We start from the raw sequence: 17,710 nt of genomic DNA, 5'->3' as shown, positions 1-17,710 counted from the left end.
GCAGTAGTTCTAAATCAATTGTTTTTAAATCACCAATGACAGCAGTATCACAAATGTGTGTGAAACTAAGCGAGATAAATTTCACTCGAACTGTAGGCCGATTTTTACTTTTGTAGCACCAGATTCCATGAGATACGTGTAATAGCATGTGAACATTCAGAGTTTGTGTTCCAGTGCATTCTTATCTCAGTTTAATATAATTATGACGCTGATGCAAGAGCACGCTACTTCCGCCCATTGTTTTTGGCAGGACAGATCGCAATTTGACGACGATCGCTGAGGATTTTTTAGCCGACACTGGTAAGTGAAGTTCGAAATCATATATATTCTTCAACAATTGTAGGTAATTAATAGCTTTGTATGAATTGTATTCAATAAATGTGCATCTATGGACCCACATATATCAGAAATACAAAAACTTCAACAAACTTGTGACATTTGTTGAGTAATGTATTTAACGTATCTTACTTCGTGTTAACATATTTGATATGATTATATGATTGGTTTAAAGAATTTTTGTGCATTGAATCACACAAGCAATAAGTATGATGCATGTTTTAGTGATACCTACAAAAATAATTTATGGTCTGGTTTCTAGCTGTAACATATAGACTGATAATGTATTTAACATAACTATTTAACTAAAGATAATACAAAGTCAATCAACTACCGAGAGCTTTATGAAGCTCATGAATAGAAAACATTACATTATTATCTTCCCCATTTTCTGAATTAAAATTAATACTTTTCTTTTCTTGCTGCTTTAGATACTTTTTAAATATAGGTATGACGATAGACGAGGAAGAATGTTTAGCCAATGTTTCACCTAGTTTATTGTATTTGTTAATATTTCATTTCCATTTTTAAGGTGGTTGATACTAGTTTTAGAGCCTTTACCTTGGATTCTTTGTACCTTATTCCACACCTTGGACATTGGCGTACAAGAATATATTCTTGACTCTTAATTTTGCCAAGATTGACGTTTACTTTGTTTAAATGTATGCCTTGCTTTTGCATTCAAGATTTTGTATCTATTTAGATTATGGACCATAGGATGTCTACAGAAATAGGGTTCAGCCTTTATCCATACCTTCCTCGCTTGTTTGCAGTTGTCGTTAAACCATGGTTTTCGTATGTGAGGAACAGCAGAGGACTTCAGGACATATTCATCAGGTACAATATTTAGTTCATCAGAAAACATTTTATGGGATCAAGAATGCCCATGAAATGTTCAGGTTTCAATTTGTTAATACACATAGTTTCATATAAAAGCCAGTTTGGTTGTATTCCATGTAAGCTTTGAAATGAAAAGAGTCAGTTTTAAGATTTAAGAGGTTGATCTCCCCCCCACCTAAGCCTAATATATTACCTAATTTAAGTTCACTCATCTGCATATTGTCCCATTTTGGGAACGGTATCTTGGAGAAAAATTGAGGATGGAAAAAATGCAAACCATTTTTATTTTTCTATTTGAGTAACAACAGTTTTAAACACATTCTAATGAACTGTACTAGTTAAAATAGGGACCAAGAAAAAAATCATCTCACCTCACACTTCGCTGAATTGAAGGTGGCCATGCTTAAGAACTTAATCTCTACAAGTAATGTGAATGGTTCAACCACTAAACAAGTTACTCAGCTTCATTCACTTCTATACTGCAACTTCCATCTTCAAAAATATGAGAGAAATGCTTTTTTGAAGTACTCATGCCCAAAAAAGAGACGATATGCATAAATTGGTTAAATTTGAGCAAAATATGTCGGCTTGCTGATGGGGTTTACCTGTTTGGTCATGTTGACAAGGTGTCCGACTTCGGATCAGAAGGTCTGTGGTTCGAACCCCTAGCATGGGACTCGGACATTTTATGGCTGCTACAATTCTACAATAACCAAATACAGCACTGAACAGCTCAAATTCAGGGCACTTCCTACACAGGCTGATGGAATATTGCCTAACAGTGATGATGATGATTTGGAGATTTTATGTGTGCTTGCCGACATGATGCGTATTCCACACACATGGCTCCCTAGGCCATTCCGTGTTTGATCAAAAGAGGGGTAATTATGACTGAAAGAAGGGTCAACCTGAAGGTGGTGTTTGGGTTCGAAATATACCTAAGGCTTAAATGTTTCAGTTGTTATTACATGGGTGTAAAAGTGTCTGTAGGGTTATGAATACACAATGCCATTCAGAAAGTGGTCAAATGTAAGATAGGTTATATTTGGGATTACACTTTCTCAGTAAAGAACAAATTCTAGTACTTTTTCTTGGTTTGAGTCCTATCCGGGATTCGAACCCACACCCTCAGAGTCTGAGAAAGTGCAATCCCAAATATAACATATGTTACATTTGACCACTTTCTAAATGGCACTGTGTATTCATAGCTTTCAGACATGGGAGCCATGTCGGGTGTTTGACAAACCTCGTGTCATCCTACTGTTCTTCCAATGATATAATTTACAGAGAGCAGAAGGGAGCGAGAAAGGGATGTTGGGGGTGCAAGGATCAACTTCTTGTACAGAAAATGATTTTGGAAGAGGCTAAAACATATCACCGCAACCTCTTCATGTGCTGGATTGACTACAAAAAAGCATACGACTCTGTCCCTCACGACTGGATTCTAAAGTCTCTTCGTTTGGCCTCCCTGAGCGACTACTTGATTTACTCAAGTCTTTAATGAGTTGCTGGTCGACTCAACTTGAGATGTACTCGCAAGGGCAGGTGCAGACTTCAGAATCTATTCCAATCAGAAGGGGAATATTTCAGGGGGACTCCTTCAGTCCTTTGCCTTCTTGTTTCTCTCTAAATCCTTTGAGTTTTCTGCTCAATAAAGAGGAGGGTTACCATTCAGGACCTCCTCAGCACAGATCCCCAACACCACTTACTCATCTCCTTTACATGGATGATATCGAGCTTCTTGCCAAAGGAGATACCAATTTGAAAGGGCAGGTTCTCCTTATCAAGTCCTTTTCTAATGATATTGGCATGACATTTGGACTCGACAAATGTAATACTCTTCATTTGAAATGTGGCAAGGTAATTAATGATGGATCGGTCAAGTTACATGGGGAGGAGTTATTGAGCATCTTGTAGAAGATTAAGCCTACACCTATCTTGGAACGCAAGTTCAAGAAAAGCTCCAGAATGCCCAAATTCAAGACAAACTTCGGGCCGAGTATAAAGCTTGCTTAAAGAAAATCTGGAGCTCAGAACTTAATGCTCGAAACAAGGTCAAAGCCATCAATACTTTTGCTGTGCCAGTCCTTTCCTATTCCTTTGGAGTAGTTGATTGGACAAAACAAGACATCCAGAGTCTTTACTGCCTGACCAGAAGGATCATGTCTGATAACAGAGTTCACCACCCTCATTTCTCTCTGAATTGTTTATATATGCCAATCAATTCTGGAGGTCGGGGTTTGATTAATGTGGAGGCTCTTCATGATAGAATTTGATTGTGTACTTTTGCACATATTTATTTGTTGGATGATCCTCTGGTGATGCATGTCAAGACTAATGATGAAAGCAAGGAATTCCACAGCTATTTTAGGCGTGCCAAGGTTGTTGGACACAATCTGAAATTTGAGGTTGATTCGATGGGAGTAAACCAGGCGAAGTCCTTCACCAAGTCTGCCCACAGAGTCGGTAATTGTGGAGAAGCTTTCTTAGAAACTACTGCATCGTGTATATATGCATTGTGTGGAACAGAATAGCAATCCAACAGACTATTTCGCCTGGATGAAGTCGGTTGGTCTAAAATGTGAAACTAAGGGCTTCCTTTTTGCTGCTCAGGACCAGTCACTTCCCACTCGCAATCGCCAAAATGTGATCCTTAAAGAAAATATTTAAATGAAATGCAGACTGTGTGATGAATTTACAGAGACTGTCCAACACCTTGTCAGTGGATGCCCTTCCTTGGCACAAACAGCATATCTTAAATGACATGATGGCATGGCTCGCTGCTTTTATTATTGTCTTCGCCATGCCTGTGGCTTTGACTCTGAGGTCCATCCATGGTACGACCCTGAATATGGAAAATGATGCTTTCAAACTTCTGTGGAATAGGCCCATATACAGCCTCAGAAGAATTCCAGCCAACAAACCTGATCTTGTTCTTTTTTGATAAAGCCAATGAATTTATTTATATCATTGAATTTTCTGTCCCTTTTGGCAGCAACGTGATTGGCAAGATTCATGAAAAGCATGCTAACTATGCGGACCTCGCCTTTGAAAGGTCTCGTTTGCATCCCAAGTACACTGTCGCCAGACTCCCCACTGTTCTCGGTGCCCTTGGTTTGGTAGCTCCTGATCTCTTGCGGAGATCAGGAGAGTGTCCGGGTTCTCCACCGGAGCACAGCCCTTCTGACACTCTGGATAATGTAGAAGGCTGCGGTGTTACTAACAGTGTTAGGGAGTCTACATATTTTCCGGAAAGTTTTTGGTGGGTTCGACTAGGCAGCGTTTCCTGGGAGAAGTCCCATTCGCTGTTTGGGCTGCGTGTTGAGGGGGGCAAGGGCCCTGAGCTGATGATGAGCCTTACCAGGCTGACTGTGCCAGGATCACCTGAACCCTCTCTGCTGCATATCATGTTTAATCTGTAAAACATAATAATAATAATTCATTTATTATCTATCCATCTGACTAACTGCTCACTGGACGCTGTAATCAGAATCTGATTATTATTACCCCAGATAACTCAAGCTCAAATGGCATTATCCAACCGGGTACCTATTTTCTGCTGGGTGAACAGAGGCAATCTTTAACAAACTCACTTGCCTAAGGTGAGACCACATGTATCACATGTGCTTCGTTGTGGGGCAGGACTGAAGTCCTAGAAAAGCTCAGGAGTCAAGATGCCAAACACAGAACAGAGGGATACACACAGTCTGCGGTTAAGACTACCAGCTGTCCAACTTCCATTGTTGTGGAAGTCACGGTGGCTGAGCGGGATAGGCAGCTGACTTCATGTGCTGGCGATTAGGTGCCTGACTGTGAGGGTGTGGGTTCGAATCCCGGATGGGACTTGAGTACCATTCTGTGTTGTTTTTGTAGTGTGTTCAGTGTAGTAGTGTTGGGAATTGGTTAAAATCTCATAATTGATGATTGGTCCATTACAACCGATCAATCATCGAAAATAATTGGTTAGCGCCATTTATCAAATTGTCCTGGTTATGTTTGTTAATGCACAAAAAATAATGAAAAAAACATGCGGTTCTTTCGGGGGGTTTTTTTGTGCAATTTCACCTCTTTAAAGGATGACTAGTATGTTAGGAACATAAATTTCCTGGAGTCTTCAAGATAAATTTAATCACGACTTGGAACGAGCTTGTAGTGCTTATGAAACGTAACATTCAAAACCAACCTTGTGATAAATATTGTTAATTCAAACAAGTGTTACAAACTTGTTTGTGTTCGATTATGACAAAATGTGATCGATTGCTTGGTCGTTTAGTCATTGCGACCAATCTTCGATTATTTCAATTAATTGGACCACCACTACAGTGTAGTAGGACTTGTTTGAGTGTTTCTGTTTTTTGCCATATGTGCAGTTGCTTGTTTGATGTTTTAGTTTTTTATGTATGTGGTAATTTGGTTATAGCTCTGCCAATGTCTTTTTTTATTTATTTCATTTGAGTTATTTTAGGATTTTTTAGTTTAGGTGTGCACATCTCGGATGGATTAGTGTTTTGTTTTAGCTTATCTAGGTTGTGTTCAGTTATGAGGTTTATTATGAGTTGTGATATTGGGGTTAAAAGTTGGGTTTAGCAAGTAAGCATTTTTGTTTGGTGTTGAACGCCACACTCGGCAATACTGCAGCTATATGGCAGCAGTCTGTAAATAATCGAGTCTGGACCAGACAATCCAGTGATCTACAGCATGAGCATCAATCTATTCAACTGAGATACCACCTAAGACCAAGCTTTCCAAGTTGTCTCAAGACAAACTGCACATTAACCAGACAACCATTGATATGTGTCCTGTTGTGAAGAATGTAGGCATCCTAATTGATGCTAGATTATCAATGGAACAGCATGTGAACAACACATATATAAGTTGTTACTTTCAACTGAGAAGCCTGGGGAAAACCTGTCATCTCATAACTGAGGATTAAGCTGCAAAAATCGCTCGATGCCTGCAATAGTCTGCTTGCGAACATGCCGACACACTCCTCAGTTAGCTTCAAAGAGCGCAAAATCAAGTGGCGAGGATAGTCACCAGATCTCCTTCAACAATGCACGTAACACTGGTGCTTAAGGCTCCCAGATTATGTATGTATGTATGTGTATGTATGTATGTATGTATGTATGTATGTATGTATGTATGTATGTATGTATGTATGTATGTATGTATGTATGTATGTATGTATGTATGTATGTATGTATGGATGGATGGATGGATGGATGGATGGATGGATGTATGGATGCATGCATATTCCATCACGTTCCCTCAGGTCTGAGAATCAACAGACTCATAGTGCAACCATGGAAGAAAAGTCCTTTGGTTACAAGTCCTTTAGTGTTACACTGACTGACTGAGTTTGGTTTTACACCGCTTTTAGCAATATTCCAGCAACATCACGGCGGGGGACACCAGAAATGGGCTTCACACATTGTACCCATGTGGGGATTCGAACCCGGGTCTTCGGCGTGACGAGCCAACGTTTTAACCATTAGGCTACCCCACCGGCCCTTTTAGTGTTACAGCTGCCACTAAATGGAGCTCACTGCCAGACTGTCTCAAAGAAGCCCAGTCGTTAAAATGTCTCTTAAAGACTCATCTGTTCCATTTGTACTTTTAAAGTGACCTTGTACTGGCTTCAAGTTTTCACTTTTCCTTGACTCTTGTATGCGCTATGAGTACACCCCCGTGGAATTTAGCACCATACAAATGGACATTATTATTATGACATGTGTCAACCAAGTCAGCGAGCTTGACCATCCGACCCATTTAGTTGTCTCTTACGTATCATTATTTAAAGGACACTTGTCCATTACTGTTTGGTGTAAACCCACAGTTATTTAGCAGTTTGAAAGGCAATCCTGGATATTATTACTTATTTGGCCAGAGAAGATGGTAGAACTTCATGTTTCAGCAAGATAATAAGTGATAAATATGTTGATCTAAGGGACCGTTCATAATTTATGGCTAGGGGGTGATGATGATTTTTATGGAGAAGCTTGTACAATGTGAATCACCCCACCAGCCCCACCAGTGGTGGTCTGATTAATTAAAACAAATCAAAGATTGGTCGCAATGACTACACGACCAAGCAATTGATCATGTTTTGTCAACCACTCTCCACAATACCTTGCATAAGACTTTTAACGAAGCTAAATCATAGCTAAAAAACAAACTTCCAGCTATTCCATATGTTGCTCTTACCACAGACATGTGAACAAGCATAGCAGCAGAGGGCTGTATTACAGTTACAGCTCACTTTCTTAACAATTGGGTACTTGAGTCGTGTGTGCTTACGTTCTTAATAATTGGGTACTTGAGTCGTGTGTGCTTACTTTCTTAACAATTGGGTACTTGAGTCATGTGTGCTTACTTTCTTAAAATTGGGTACTTGAGTCGTGTGTGCTTACTTTCTTAATAATTGGGTACTTGAGTCGTGTGTGCTTACGTTCTTGACAATTGGGTACTTGAGTCATGTGTGCTTACTTTCTTAACAATTGGGTACTTGAGTCGTGTGTGCTTACTTTCTTAACAATTGGGTACTTGAGTCGGGTGTACTTACTTTCTTAACAATTGGGTACTTGAGTCGTGTGTGCTTACTTTCTTAACAATTGGGTACTTGAGTCATGTGTGCTTACTTTCTTAACAATTGGGTACTTGAGTCGGTGTGCTTACTTTTTTGACAATTGGGTACTTGAGTTGTGTGTACTTACTTTCTTGACAATTGGGTACTTGAGTCATGTGTGCTTACTTTCTTAACAATTGGGTACTTGAGTCGTGTGTGCTTACTTTCTTAACAATCATTGTCATTAAGGTGGCATAATCCCCCGCTGCAAATTATCAAATCAAACTTATAAAGTAATGAAAGTTTAAGATGAAGTTAAATGTCAACAAAAACATTATCTTGCTCTTTAGTTGTTCAAACACACACATATTTTCAAGACTGACTTTGACCTTGACATGAATGTCATAGTGTATGAAAAATGCAAAACTAGTACTAGAGAAATTGCTTATTGAAAAACATTCAAGGGAGGTCTTGAAAGTCTATGAAGAAAATCCAGTGAACCGTTCTTAAAATAGCTTGCTGACAATTCAGGTTAACATTCTGAAATCTTCATAGTGTCGTCGTGACCCTAAAAATTATGTGAAGGTCACCAAAATTGACTGGGCCCTGGGCCTTCCCTGGAGGAAGCTTGGTGTCAAATGTGAAGAAATTCCACTGAATATTTTTTGCGATATCTTGATGACTATCTTAACAAGCAATTTAACATGCTGAAATCTTCAAAGTGTCTCTGTGACCTTGAAAATTAAGTGAAGGTCACCCAAACCGACTGAGCTCTGCGCCTTCCCTGGATGAAGCTAGGTTTAAAATATGAAGAAACTCCAGTGAATGGTTCTTGAGGTATCTTGCTGACAAGCATTACATGTAGGTTAATATGCTGAAATCTTCAAAGTGTCTCTGTGACCTTGAACATTAAGTGAAGGTCACCAAAATTGACTGGGCCCTGCGCCTTCCCTGGATAAAGCTTGGTGTTAAATATGAAGAAAATCCAGAAAACCGTTCTTGAAATAGCTTGCTGACAATTCAGGTTAACATGCTGAAATCTTCAAAGTGTCTCTGTGACCTTGAACATTAAGTGAAGGTCACCAAAATTGACTGGGCCCTGCGCCTTTCCTGGATTAAGCTTGGTGTTAAATATGAAGAAAATCCAGTGAACCGTTCTTGAAATAGCTTGCTGACAATTCAGGTTAACATGCTGAAATCTTCAAAGTGTCGCCATGACCGTGACAATTAAGTGAAGGTCGCCAAAATCGACTGGGACCTGCGCCTTCCCTAGATAAAGCTTGGTATTGAATATGAAGACAATCCAGCGAATAGTTCTTGAGATAGCTTAACATGCAGGTAAAACGTGAAAGTCTCCTTGTGACCTTGAAATGAAGGTCAAGGTCACCAAACCTGACTTGGACCTTTCTTATAGTGTGATGAACCTAGATACCAAATATGAAAAGAATCTAGTGGACGGTTCTTAAGATATTCCAATTTGGACGGACGGAGCCTAATACAATATTACGCGTGGTGGGGGATAATAATTGGGTACTTGAGTCGTGTGTGCTTCCTTTTTTAACAATTGGGTACTTGAGTCGTGTGCTTACTTTCTTAACAATTGGGTACTTGAGTCGTGTGTGCTCGCCACACGGAGTGTGGAGAACCGCCATACCGGTGAGAATATTGGACAGATTTTAAATTCTGTCCAAGAGGAATTTGGGATTGCTAAAGTGGCCGACCTAACTACTGACAATGCGAGCAACATGTCTCTGGTGGCAAAGACAGCAGGTTATCCTCATGCGAGATGTTTTGCCCACACTCTTCAACTAGCAGTCCATGATGGTTTGAAACTTCCTTTTATTGAGAAAATGCTGATGTTTGCACGTAAGCTGGTAGCGTTTTTCTCAAAGTCAACTTGGGCAACTCAAGAACTGAGAGAACATCAAGCAAAGCTTGGTAAAGCTCCCAAAAATGTCATTACCGACGTGGTGACTCATTGGAATTCTGCCTGTTTCATGTTAGAGCGTCTGGCCTAACTCCACACAGACATCGTGGCTGTGCTCCATGACCCGCTGCTGAAGAAACACAAGGGATTGAATCTAAAAGATACACACTGGAGTTTGCTGGAATACCTTGTGGTGGCACTGAAGCCACTAGTATCTGCCACAGAAGTCCTTTGCAGCGAAGAGTTTCCAAAATCTTCAGGTGTGTATCCCCTTATGTTTGCGCTAGTCATCAAGCACCTGAAAGTGTCAGACTTGGACATGAATATCATTGCAGACATGAAGACAACCATCGCAAAGATCGTCTTCTCAAAGACGAGTTTTGGGAGAGAACTCAAATGATTGCAACGGCCCTGGACCCTTGTTACAAAAATCTGCGGTTCCTGACAGATGATAAAAAAAAGTGACATCTAACACCATATTATCGAGTTGACTGAATGCAACCACACACGTCAACCAACAGAAGAAACTCCTGTTTTTCATGTGAAGGAAAAAACAGAAGAAGAGCCAGATTTGCCAGCAACAACACCCAAACAACCAAGCAAAAAATTCATATTTTGTGAGAATGACAATGCTGTCATTCCTCTTGGATGACATAATCTAAATCGATGATGACGAGAACCTTCATTAAGATGCCAGAGCTGAGTATCATGACTATCTGTGTGCCCCTAACAAGCTGCCTGGGTCATCAACGCTAAAATCATTAACCTTTAGCTGGTTGCGGGAAAATGCCAACTTATTTCCATGAATTGCAACATTGGCTCAAGAACACCTTTGCATACCCGGTACAAGTGTATCATCCGAAAAAGCTTTCTCTACCGCCGGTCTCACGATCACCAAACAGCAGGCATCACTTGATTCAAAAACAGCAGATGCAATCATCTTTCTGAATAAAAACCTGAGAAATACTCTACAAACCTCGTCCGAGTCAACGTCGTCTTGTCCACCAGTGCCAGCAGTCTCTATGAAAGTGGAGCCGGTTGATCCAATTCCTCAGACACTGAGACAGAGTCGAGTGAGTCTTGTGAAACTAACATCACTCAACCGCCACTTCCCGGTCTCCCACATATGTGTTGAAGTGTTCAAATTCAGAAGCTATTTGCTTATTGCCCCTCGAGTTTATGTGTTTCAAAGTTTATAGTGACATTTTTTATACAGCAAGTTAGAGGATGCTACACTTCCAAGATATATTTGACAATCTACCAGTTACACCGGCTGTCAAATTTTGTCAGTGAACAACATTACAAGGCTCTACTCTCGAGTTTAATTGGCATTTCTCACGTTCTTTCTTTGACATTTGTAAAAACGTTAGAGACGTGAATGATTTATTTGTTTATCTGTTTAAACTTAATGTTAACTTACGTTGATATATTTGAGAAAATATGGAAACTTGCATTCGATCAGTTAAAGTGTGTCTGAGATTGTACTGAGTGCGGCATAAAAACTAAACTCACTCTGAGATTGTTTAAGATTACCAATACTCACAGCACTACACCGCCTAAGGATTAAGGCATTTCTAATATGTGGTTTGTTTGTTAACAACTGAACACACAGGCAAACAAAGGCAACTGTGTTGTGCAACAAAGCAAAATTACCAGTCTTACCCAATGCGAACGAAATTATTATGTTCTGTTGCACAACTCAGTTGCGTTTGTTTGCCTGTGTGTTCAGTTGTTAATGTGGTTAACATGAGATAAGTGATTCATTTGTTTGTCAGTATCCTCTGATGTTCAGGAAAGTGAAGATGTGAAGAAAACCTTTGCGGGCGTAACTTCTTGAATCTTGATACTGTTATTAAACATCTTCAAATGTAACGAACGTGTTGATCTTTTTGTTTCATATGTTTCATTATCAACATTAGACAATTGCGGGTAAATAATTTTGAAAAGAATTGTTAAAGTCCATCAATATCAATCAAACTTCTTCCTTTTAACCGTCTCGTATCCAATGGATTGAGCTGATTGAAAGTGTTCATTTCATTGGTTTTCCATAATTTACTAACAACCAATGGCTGATTATGTCTTCGCCACGTGCTACTCTTCATGTACAGCAAAATGAACCCAAGGCGGCAAAGTCGCCCCATTGTCCTGTAGTGCTAGTAAGTAAGTAAATTAGTAATACATGAAATTCCCATGAAACTAAACCAATCAATATCATATTTTATTATTTTGTGGTCTTTGATTTTACATTATCATAACAATGGAAAATGTAAATCTAATGACAATATCAAGTCAGAAAGCTGTAAGTGATAGCTTGCATGATAGGAACACATTTCATGCCTTAAACTGTAATGTTTAACAACATGTGTGTATTACTAAGATACCTAATTCACCCTTGATCAAACAATCATCGTATTGCGTAATGTCATGCCAGTTATGCTATGGTTTGCTGGAAAGGTATGAATTTCGAGTACTCAGGCAGAGGCATAGATAAGCTGCGTATCCGGGTAAAATACGCATAGAATTATGCATTGAAAGATAATTGTTGCGTACCAATTACGCATTTAAAATGTTAGATACGCAGAAAGTTTAAAACAAATGCGTACGGAATATATTTATAAAAATCGCTTGCGTAATGAAAAAGACATTGATTGCTATCAAGTTGGACTGTTAGTATTGGACAAGTGTTGTACTGTCAGTATAGGATGAGGGATTTTTTATGAAATCATTTCCATTATATTTAAGTTGGTTTTGATTACCGCCTCGTTTTCCATTGACTTCTAGTTTACAATAACATCGGTAAAAATGTGTGAATTTAAATGGCTTCCATATTTTACCCCAATCCATGTGCGTACAACTTCTGCTTACCCAGTTCATTAGGGTCCGTATAACCTTAGTGTTGATTATATATATTTTACATAAAAACTGTAATTAAAATTACACAATGCTAGGTTATATTTCTTTGGGTTAAATAATAGTACTCTGTATTATATTTTACTGATGACTGCGTCAGAATTCGTCCCGTTATATTATTGTGCATGTTTGAACTTGATCGCCGGGAAACATGTGCACAGCTGATTGCTATTTCCGGCTCAGATACACACGGTAATCTTAATCCCTGCAAATAATACAATGCCTAGAGATGTTTAATAGCAAATTTGACGTCTCTACTGACAAATTCGTCTTCTGTTGTTTGTTCACGCTAAGTGATACGATGTTGTTTTCTTACCCCTGGAAAAAAGTTTGACAAAAGCGTAACCCATGGATAAGATGACCCCCTTCTACAGACTGCTTTTTTTGGTCCTCAAAATTCGGCTTATAGACGGTAATATACGGTAGGTATGACATAAGGCAGAACATACCTGCTTAGTAAACTTACTCAATGGCATATACTTAGGTGAGTAAAATGACTGAAATACGCACATATTTGAAAGCAGTGGGTAACAGAAAAAGAAATACCCACTCAAGATTCATAATACCCACTCCAAAAAAATACAGAGGGTACAGTACTCACATGAATTAAATCTTATCTGGAGTTTTGCTCAGGTCCGAGTCGAGTCTGACCCCGGGAGTACTTGAGTCCAAGAAAATGGACTCCTTGAAGCCCTACACCCCACACTAAAATTTATCATGTACAAAGTAAGTGATCCCCCCTAGCTGCTTGTCATATACAAAATCAAGGACCCCTCCCCATAATTTTTAAGCATAACTTTTTAATATTTATACATGTACAAAATTGCTGGGACACCACCACCCCCACCCCCGTTCTTGTGTACAAAATTGATTACACCCCTCACCTCCCCAGAACAAAATGGGTGAACACCCCCCACACACACCCATCCCCCATTAAAATCATCACCACCCACACTAGCCATAAATTATGAACGGTTCCTAATGACACTCTTTTGTTCTTCGGTCTCATGGAAAACAAGTCAGATGGTCATAATAGCCACATGCGCTCCTAAAGTTAAATTGAACAATGTTGCCAAAGAGTCATTTTCAGTTCAAATATATCGTTGCACAAGATGGCAATTGTCTGGTCAAGAAAAAATACATTTTACTCACCTTTGATTTAGCAAGAATACCTACTTTGCCCCTCGCCATGATAATTGTCTGTATCAGCGATCGTCGCTAGTGTCACACACTGTTACAATCACACGTGTTAGACAACTTCCGGCCTGGGTTCGCGCGAATGATTTCAACGCTGTGCGAAAACATTAAGCTGGGCCCCGTCTCATATATCACTCTACACAAGCTTTGGCGCAAGTTGGCGCGCGCGAAGGGAGCCAGAAACCAGCTTACTAAAACATTTGGTATCTCAACCTGACATGTTAGACTAACAACTAGTATCTCTGAAATGAACATATTTTACTGAAAAAAAGTTCATAGTAAAAAAAAAATATAATGAAAAGGAGCCCTGAGACTTTCTACATTATCAGCGACTAAACAAATCTGCAGAGGGATAATATTTCTTGGAATTTCACAACATGTACACAGGTTCTTATCACCTATTAACTGCTTTATAATTGTGTGTGACAGGAATATTTACTGCCCCACCGCCTCCTCATCCTACTGCCAGTGGCTTGGGCCGATTTGGGGTAATGAGTATCAAGTGTCGCCAAATCTATTTTGAGAGCAAGCAGGGATACCAGCTAAGGGTAGCATCTCTTGTATTCCTATGGCTGGACAACTGGATCTCACAAAAACAATTCAAAAGTTATTTATATTCTCCAAAATCCAAAGGTTGTGTCTGCACTATATGTGGAAGTTTAATTGATGTCGCATATATATAATGTAACAAGCAGAAAAAGTCATCAATATCCCCCGCAATGGCAAAAATACTCTTCATGTATAATCAGTCATTCTCAGTTAAGTTGTACAAATGCTGTCGGACTGGTTACAGGCCCCGCTATCCATACCGTGAAACCGTTTTTCCTATGAAATCGACAGTATTCAATAGTCAAATGTAATAGAATTTTTTGGTAAACTACAATAGTCACAAACACTTGAGAAAATATTTGAAACTGACTGTTTCTTTACAGTTGGTTATGATTTTCTTGCTGTCGGCAAAGCATATTGCCGTCAATGATTCTCTTCTAGATAATACTAATTACTTACAAGTCAACTTAATAAACCAGAATAATGAAATTTCAAAGTGTGCTTTATATTTAAGAACAAAAAAATCAAGAATGAGAAAGAAACAAAAAGACAATTTTTTGTTTTAATTTTCTCGGTAGAAGTAACGTAATTTACGTTATGGTAACTGATGTACATAACATTTACTACATATAAACAAGTTTAGCAAGTAAAATGGGTTGTATTCTATGCCGAACACAATATTGCTTTCAAACAAATGTCAACTGATTAACAAGGAAACTTATTAGAACGAACTCATCCATTTTATCTTCAGTTATTGGAACGATTTTTTAAGGATGAAATCATACGTGACGGTCACAGTAAAATAAGTCTCATAGGAATCGATGCTGGCCCTAATCCATTTACATGGATAAATAAATCACCAAAACGGAGTAATGTGGCCCTCATCCTGGACATTTAATATAAGGATGTAATTTACGTTTTGTAATTTACGTTTAGTAGATGTTCAGAAATTCCTTGTAAGTGCAAAAGTGCACCACAAATACCCTATGCAATCACACGTTGGAAGCAGTGGTCATTTCAGCACGTCATTCGAATGTGAACCTTTATGAACCGGAGTTTCCTGATTCATCCTGAAGTAGAATAAGTGTTTTTCAATGATAAGGATGACTGTACTGTTTTGACACATGCTGTATAATGATTCCGAGTTACATTTTTGCAACATTACGATAATATTTTGATTAATCAGTTTAAATACTTTCATAATTCAGACATGATTTATGAAAACCATTCTTTGCCTTCCATGCATGGCCCTGTAACGTAAATTACAGGGATTGTGACGTAAATTACTTTTCATTGCCTCTACATTAATCTTTTCTGTATAAAGCACAGGTGTATAAAGTAAGCTGAATATTGAAACATATGGTTTCCTATCAAGTGATAAAGCAGTAAACCTGTGATTGGATCGTGGGGATTTAAATTTAAAGATGTAAACAGAACTAATTTCAGTGTTTGATTATTTGTTGATGTAGTTCTTTATATGATACTTGTGAAACTGCACACAATGATGATAATACTTAAAAACATGCATGTTTTATCCTTAAACAAATGGCTATAGAGATACTCTTCAAAGTAGTGATGTTATTGCATGCGATTCATCATAAAGCATTTATGAAGTCTAATATTAACTGTTAACGTAAATTACATTACTTTATTTGGGATTGTTTGGAAAGTGGCATTATGTTAAATGATGGAATCTATACATTATTGCTTGAATTGTGGTCATCTATTACAGATAATACAGTTAATTCTCAAGCAGAGAAAGAAAGAGAATACAGAGAACGGAAAATCAGCATTGGGAAACAAATAGAATAGGAAAGAATTGGAACGTATTAAAAGTATTATAAGCAGACCAGTTCACTGTTTAGGGCTGAAAAAGAAAAAGTAACCGCAGAGAAAGAAACAAAAAGAAATGTCAGAAAATATGGAGAAAATGTAAAAGGCATTCTAGCTACTATGACCCAGAATGAAGCGACTGCAGAAGTTGTTTTACGGGAGCCTGTAGTGACTAAAAAGTCTGATGAGAATGGTGTGTCCAGGACAACACACGAACCAGTAATTTTAAGCTACCTGCTTTTATTCATGTACAAGTTTCTGTGTTTTATACGTTCATATACGTCAAATGTTCTTGGAAACATCTGCTTTGGTCCTTGCTTATGATAATATCACCAATGACCATTTATATTTAAAGTTGCAATTGTTGACTGGTAATTTACGTGACAGTGGTATTTTGATCAGGGTTTATGTGTCTAATGTTCAAGGTCAGGTTAACCAAAAGTTGTTGGTTTCATTAATTAGTTGTCAATTTGGAAAAAAACAACTTCTAAATATAGGCATTTAAGAGTTGAATCTTTTGTCATTTGGTATTGTTTATTTGTATCAAAATTAATGAAACATTGTAATTTACGTCACTCAAAAAAAGAATGCGTTGTTATCCAGATGACTGTTAAGATCGTTGGGACCAGCATGTAAGATTATTGCCTGACAATACAGTATCACAGTGACAGGTGATAATCAAATATGAAACGCAGCAATTCTGTTTTAGCATTATCGATGATAAAGCGTATCAGTTTTAACAATGTCATTTCCTTTCATACCCAGTATAAAAAATCTGAAATAATAAAGTACATGCCCGGATGTTCATATTGCTTTTCCACATAGATGACATGTGAAACTGTCTATCTTATTCTGCTGTTTTTGAAAATATCAATGTATTGCTATTTGAAAGGCAGCTGGTCATTGTGGCTTGGGTGTCGTCACGTAGATTTCATTGTAACATCAGGGTACAGTAGTATAAAGAGCTGTTGCAGGGTAATTGTCTGTGCCTGAGTGTTGAATATTTAGTAACAGGCTCTCTAATGCTTGTACTTCATGAAAAGTAATGCAATTTACCGAACATGAAACATTTTTTTCCCGGGAGTTTCCACTGGCAATTGTACATTTTAACTGAGAATGGCTGCTTACATATGTCAGTTAGTTACGACTATTTCAAATGTTTTGGTGTGTATGTAATAGGCGCCTCCGCTGAGGGAGGTCACCCAGTGACAGTAAGGTTCATATATCAAGGTTCGATGTTGTTATTTAACGTTCTCCGTTGTGGACTTTGCGTTGTGTATTTTAATTAGATGTTAATCTTGTACCTGGAGAACGGAACCTTTCATGGACCTTATTTCAGGTTCTATGGTAGTTCAAGTCATTGTTAAAGATTCTGCACAAAATAAGAACAAAGTTCAGATTTCACCAAATACATACAGTTTATTAATTAATAAAAACAAACTAAGCCAAACTCAACAAAATAAACAGAAGCCAGCATCACACATACTCACAACTATCAGTCTATGAAACCCAAAGAAAAAGAAAGTCCTAACTAATTAATTCCTACATACAAA

At 38.3% G+C, this 17,710-nt stretch overlaps 1 protein-coding gene across 1 annotated transcript in view; it reads right to left on the bottom strand.

Moving 5' to 3' along the window:
• Positions 1–13,848, bottom strand: part of LOC124282566 (nucleolin-like) — a 229,537-nt gene extending 215,689 nt beyond the window's left edge. The window contains exon 1 of the mRNA XM_046718576.1: positions 13,731–13,848. Within this exon, the coding sequence (XP_046574532.1) occupies positions 13,731–13,769 (39 nt within the window). The 5' untranslated portion in view covers positions 13,770–13,848. The remainder of the gene's footprint in view (positions 1–13,730) is intronic.
• Positions 13,849–17,710: the final 3,862 nt, after the last annotated feature.

Source organism: Haliotis rubra, unplaced genomic scaffold (assembly GCF_003918875.1).
Source record: "Haliotis rubra isolate DU_JTF1 unplaced genomic scaffold, ASM391887v1 Scf30, whole genome shotgun sequence".
Classification (NCBI taxonomy): Eukaryota; Metazoa; Mollusca; class Gastropoda; order Lepetellida; family Haliotidae; genus Haliotis; species Haliotis rubra.
The sequence above is the reverse complement of the archived record's forward strand: the minus strand, read 5'-3'. Positions and strand labels throughout refer to the sequence as shown.